This window comes from Perkinsus marinus (genome assembly GCF_000006405.1).
Source record: "Perkinsus marinus ATCC 50983 genomic scaffold scf_1104296949514, whole genome shotgun sequence".
NCBI lineage: Eukaryota > Perkinsozoa > Perkinsida > Perkinsidae > Perkinsus > Perkinsus marinus.
The window spans coordinates 5664-9911 of NW_003209907.1; the positions used below are offsets into that span (position 1 = coordinate 5664).

The window sequence follows — 4248 nt, forward strand, 5'->3', positions numbered from 1 at the left end:
TGAACAGAGCGACTCGTGGACGTGCCCCAGTGGTGGAGGCCACCTGCTCGGTAGTGTGCGGAACGGGGAATTCAGTTGTATGTGTACGTTACTCTTAAAACGCAAAACGGTGAAACAACAGAAACTCACTGAGTCACGCTTATACCCATTCGCTCGTGAATCACGACTCGTGATACGGAATGTCGGAATTGATGATCACTTCCTTATCTCCTGTCCTTGTGGTCGAATGAACTGGTCTTGCACCTCGTGAGGTTCTCCGCCAAGTTTAGAGAAGAACTCTAGTTAGAACTCTTGTTGAACTCTTGTTAGTTTAGACAAGTCTGCGGTTTAGAGCGAGCTGTGTCGTACTATAGAACGATCCAAGTTCCTGCAAGGAGTTAACAGACTTCAGTAGCATTTGCGAATCCGGATTCTACCCGGTCATTAGTGATTCGTCCGAGATTCCCTCGAGTATTCAGACGTATGAAACGGTCAGAATGCATGGTGAACAAGCTTGTTGACGTCTCGGAGGTCGCAACACTGCGCCGCGTAGTTTGCGCGTTTTGGGAATGCCAGCACATGGTCAAAAGCCTGTGATCTTGAACAGAAACCACATCGATAAACAATACCTATTAGATATCAATCATCGAGGTGCAGTTGTTGGATATGGACGTATATTACGTCTATAACTAACAACTGCAGGCAAACTAAATCACGCGAGTACGAGGCCATGGTTCATGGTATTCGCTGTTGGAGATGACATTGTGATCGTTTGTAGAGTCTACAATGTAAACATAATCAGAACAAACAACCTCTGAGAATAGTAGGTCAAAAAAATCGTGGTATCCTAGTACGGCATTCGCGGGTTCCCAGTGTGTGGAAATTCCACAGTGGAATGCTTCACAGTGCAGCTTACGGCTGGGCCATAATGGCACGCCGGCCGGCCGACAGGACTGCCATCAACCGTCGACTCGCACTGGAAAGGGAATGTGCTGGAGGGAGTGCGTTGTCCAGATAGTTTCCACCAATCAATTTTGGTATATCCCGCCTCGTTGTTAGCTGCGGAGACACACATTTCGAGAAAAGTTGTTCACTTCCAAAATTCGCTCAGAGTAAAAACTGAAGGGCCCATCCACAGCTGGCCCGGCCAGCCTCACTGAGGAGAGGAGGAGAACTGCACCTGGTTCTCGCTGTTGCTCCCAACAATTACCTACCCCCCGAGCTATAAAATATTCGTCGAGGTGTTTGAGAGGATGGCACCCAAGAAATACACTTACATTTTTGCGTGCTATTTCTCAAGCGCGTATGGGGGCCCCGTTTGGGAGGCCCCACCAATGGTGCGCCACCATATCGCTCGCGGTACTTCACGCTCAATATATTAAATATAGTCGTACACTGTACAAGTAAGTATATTCGAGCACGGTGTACACATGTACACGTTGCAGCCCTGACAAAGTAGTCAAACAAATGATTCATGTGACATAAAAAAGTGTGGCGCGAACAGTCTCTTTCCTCTGCACGAGGTGAGCAGTAGAGGTGGAATCCATTAGACGCTTTGTCTTATGGGCCTTGCCTTTGGGAATTACTAGTGGGCTGCCCACTAGAGCAGGGTTCATCGAGTAACTCGCATAAAGTATTTTATAACGATTGAAGGTCCCACCGTGGGACTCCCACGCCTGAGCAGACTGCGCACAAGAGGTATGTCTTTTCAGATCTGGGAAAATCTTAAAGAAGGAGTCTTTATCAAAACCCGCTAAGGATACTGTGTGACTCGCTGCAAGTATTACTGTAACCACACCTCTTAAGAGTCTAGTTAATGCATCAGAAAATACTAGAATGCGAATGAAACTCGATGGGGAGTTGAAAACGTGGGAATCTCACGGTAAGGTCCTCATGAGTTTCTCGCACAAGTCCATTTGCGCCGCATCCCACTTGACCGCAATGGATTGAAGAATCAAGAGATTCAACATCTGCTCCAGGAACCCCAATTTTGGTTGATTAACCGCAGCTTAGATGTATCTAGCCATCGCATTCGCTACCTCTGCTTTGCTCTCCGTTAGTGCGGACCTCGATGAAGCATATGTACAACACAAGCAGAAGTGAGTTCGGTTTCTGCATCGATGAAGCCCTATCCTGCCTCAACAGGTATCGACTTAATTTCAACAGTACTGAAGATGCTTTTAGAAAAAGCATTTTCGCCGCCAGCTATGCTCGTATGATTGATAGCCAGAACGCAAGTATCACGAGTAGCTGCATACTTTCTGGAGGCATTCTCATTTCAGATTTGCTGTATCAAATAGGGCTGACTGAGTTTGCCACGATGACTGACGAAGAATTCGCAGACTTGGTGGAATGCAACGACCATATCTCACCCAAGGTCGCAAGGATCATCGGCCCTAACTCTGAAGAGGGTAAGGATCAATAAGTAATCAGTTGTTTGGGTCAAATGAGTTGCAAGGTATCCGTCTCAAGAAAAAGTTGAGAGTCCTGGCGCCACCAAAAAGCGTAGATTGGCGAGCTGCTGGTGCGGTCACTCCTGTTCGTAAACAAGCTGGCTGTGGTTGCTGTTATGCTATGGCTACAACGGGTGGGTATATTCCACGATGATCTTCATGGTTATCTTCTCTTGTTCCTTCAGAGGCTACTGAGGGTATCTTCCAGATCAAGACGAACAAGCTTATCCAGTTGTCTGTTCAACAAATCGTCGACTGCAGCGCATCTTTCGGCAATGAGTATCAACTGTTGATTGGCTGTGAGCGTTCCGAGAGTCTACTCGTTTTCCTCAGGGGTTGCAAAGGTGGCTTCCAGGTTAACAGTTACCATTACATTGAAGAGAGAGGAATCGTGTCAGAATCCGCCTACCCTTACGTCGCGGCAGCTGGTACATGCAAGACCACTATAACCAGGGATGTACACAAGCAATGCTTGGCAGTGAGTTCATGTATCAGCATCATCGTTCGAGCTCTCTATAATCAGCCTGGGGATTTGATTGGTTGGTGGCCGATCAAGGAAGGAGATCTCGAGGAGCTGTTGGAGGGTGTAGCTCAGCAGCCAGTGTCCGCAATTCTCAACGCTTTCCCCGCGGACTTTAAGCAATATAAAGGAGGGATCTACAAATGTGAGGCCTCGACTGCACAGTGATGTTATCCCTATGGGGGCAGAGCGTTCGTGAGAATAAGCCGGGTGGATCAGCAAACCGTTTCTGGGGACTCTCGAGGGCTTCGCACCCCCGGCTTCCTCTAAAAAATGTTCACTGCTCTCTTCCCTTCCAGCCAACGCCTGCGACAAATATAAGTCATCGCACAGCGTGTTGATCACTGGTTATGGGGAGGATAAAGACGGCACCAAGTGAGTGTGGCCTTCACTGAGGATTACCAATCTGCTCATAGATATTGGGAGTTCAAGAACTCAATTTTGAACGGATTTTATATAGGGACGGTGTCAAACGACGACGTTTTTCCCGGTGAGTTTACTAGCTCGGTTTCTAGAGATGTTATTGAGTGCCTGTAGCATTACAACACTGGCCGCCAAATTCTGGAATCTTCGGGAGATTGAAAATCATGTCCACGTACTTCAAAACCATGGCCAATTCACTGAACCTACTGCCCGCTGGATTGGAACTGGAACAAATATAAGCCGGATAATTCTTGCCATATCATCAAACGATTATAGGTACTAGATCGTGCGATTATCATCATCACTCCGTACAAGGTCACGAGAATATATTTGTAAGCCCAGATAGCTCAGTTGGGAGAGCGCCAGACTGAAGTTCTGGAGGTCCTCAGTTCGATCCTGGGTCTGGGCATTTCTATAACCAAGGCTTTGTAGTCGTCTGGGATAGCGATGGTCGAGCTTTCTTCGATCTATAGTCCCACAGGACTCAGTTCCTAACTTGGCGTGCTCATACTGGGGAAGGGAGTCCCTCCGAGGGACTTGAAACTTTTTTTAGGAAAGAACAAATCTGGGAAAGGTCATTGTGTGGAAGGGACATGGATGACGGAGTATTCGTGGGAAAATGTATGGAAGATAAGATCAACTCCGTCATGTGTTGCAAAGAAAATACTGTCAAGTCGCTATCGTCTAGTGGTTAGGACGTCACGTTGTGGCCGTGACAACCCCGGTTCAAATCCGGGTAGCGACTTTTTTCGCCAACGCGCGCACCACCGTCTTTTCGTCTCTTCGCTTGTCTGTCCCATATTACCCCTTCCTCCCGCACTCCAAACCTCTCTTAGATCTCCGACCGGAGCCTGGGTGTCGGATACTCCGGGG

General features: G+C 47.8%; 1 protein-coding gene and 2 non-coding genes across 3 annotated transcripts; all 3 read left to right on the forward strand.

Annotated features, from left to right (window-relative positions):
* Positions 1-2124: 2124 nt before the first annotated feature.
* On the forward strand, positions 2125-3120 carry Pmar_PMAR001722 (thiolproteinase SmTP1, putative; the record flags this gene model as incomplete). Its single annotated transcript, XM_002778434.1, has 6 exons — positions 2125-2225; positions 2262-2390; positions 2438-2566; positions 2618-2711; positions 2766-2910; positions 2956-3120. Coding segments are annotated over 6 exons (763 nt in total), but the record flags the coding sequence as incomplete, so codon positions are not given.
* Positions 3121-3711: 591 nt separating this feature from the next.
* Positions 3712-3784, forward strand: Pmar_PMAR001723. The gene has a single exon. It is a non-coding gene; the product is annotated as a tRNA-Phe (tRNA).
* A 264-nt stretch (positions 3785-4048) lies between these two features.
* Positions 4049-4120, forward strand: Pmar_PMAR001724. The gene has a single exon. It is a non-coding gene; the product is annotated as a tRNA-His (tRNA).
* The last annotated feature ends 128 nt before the right edge of the window (positions 4121-4248 follow it).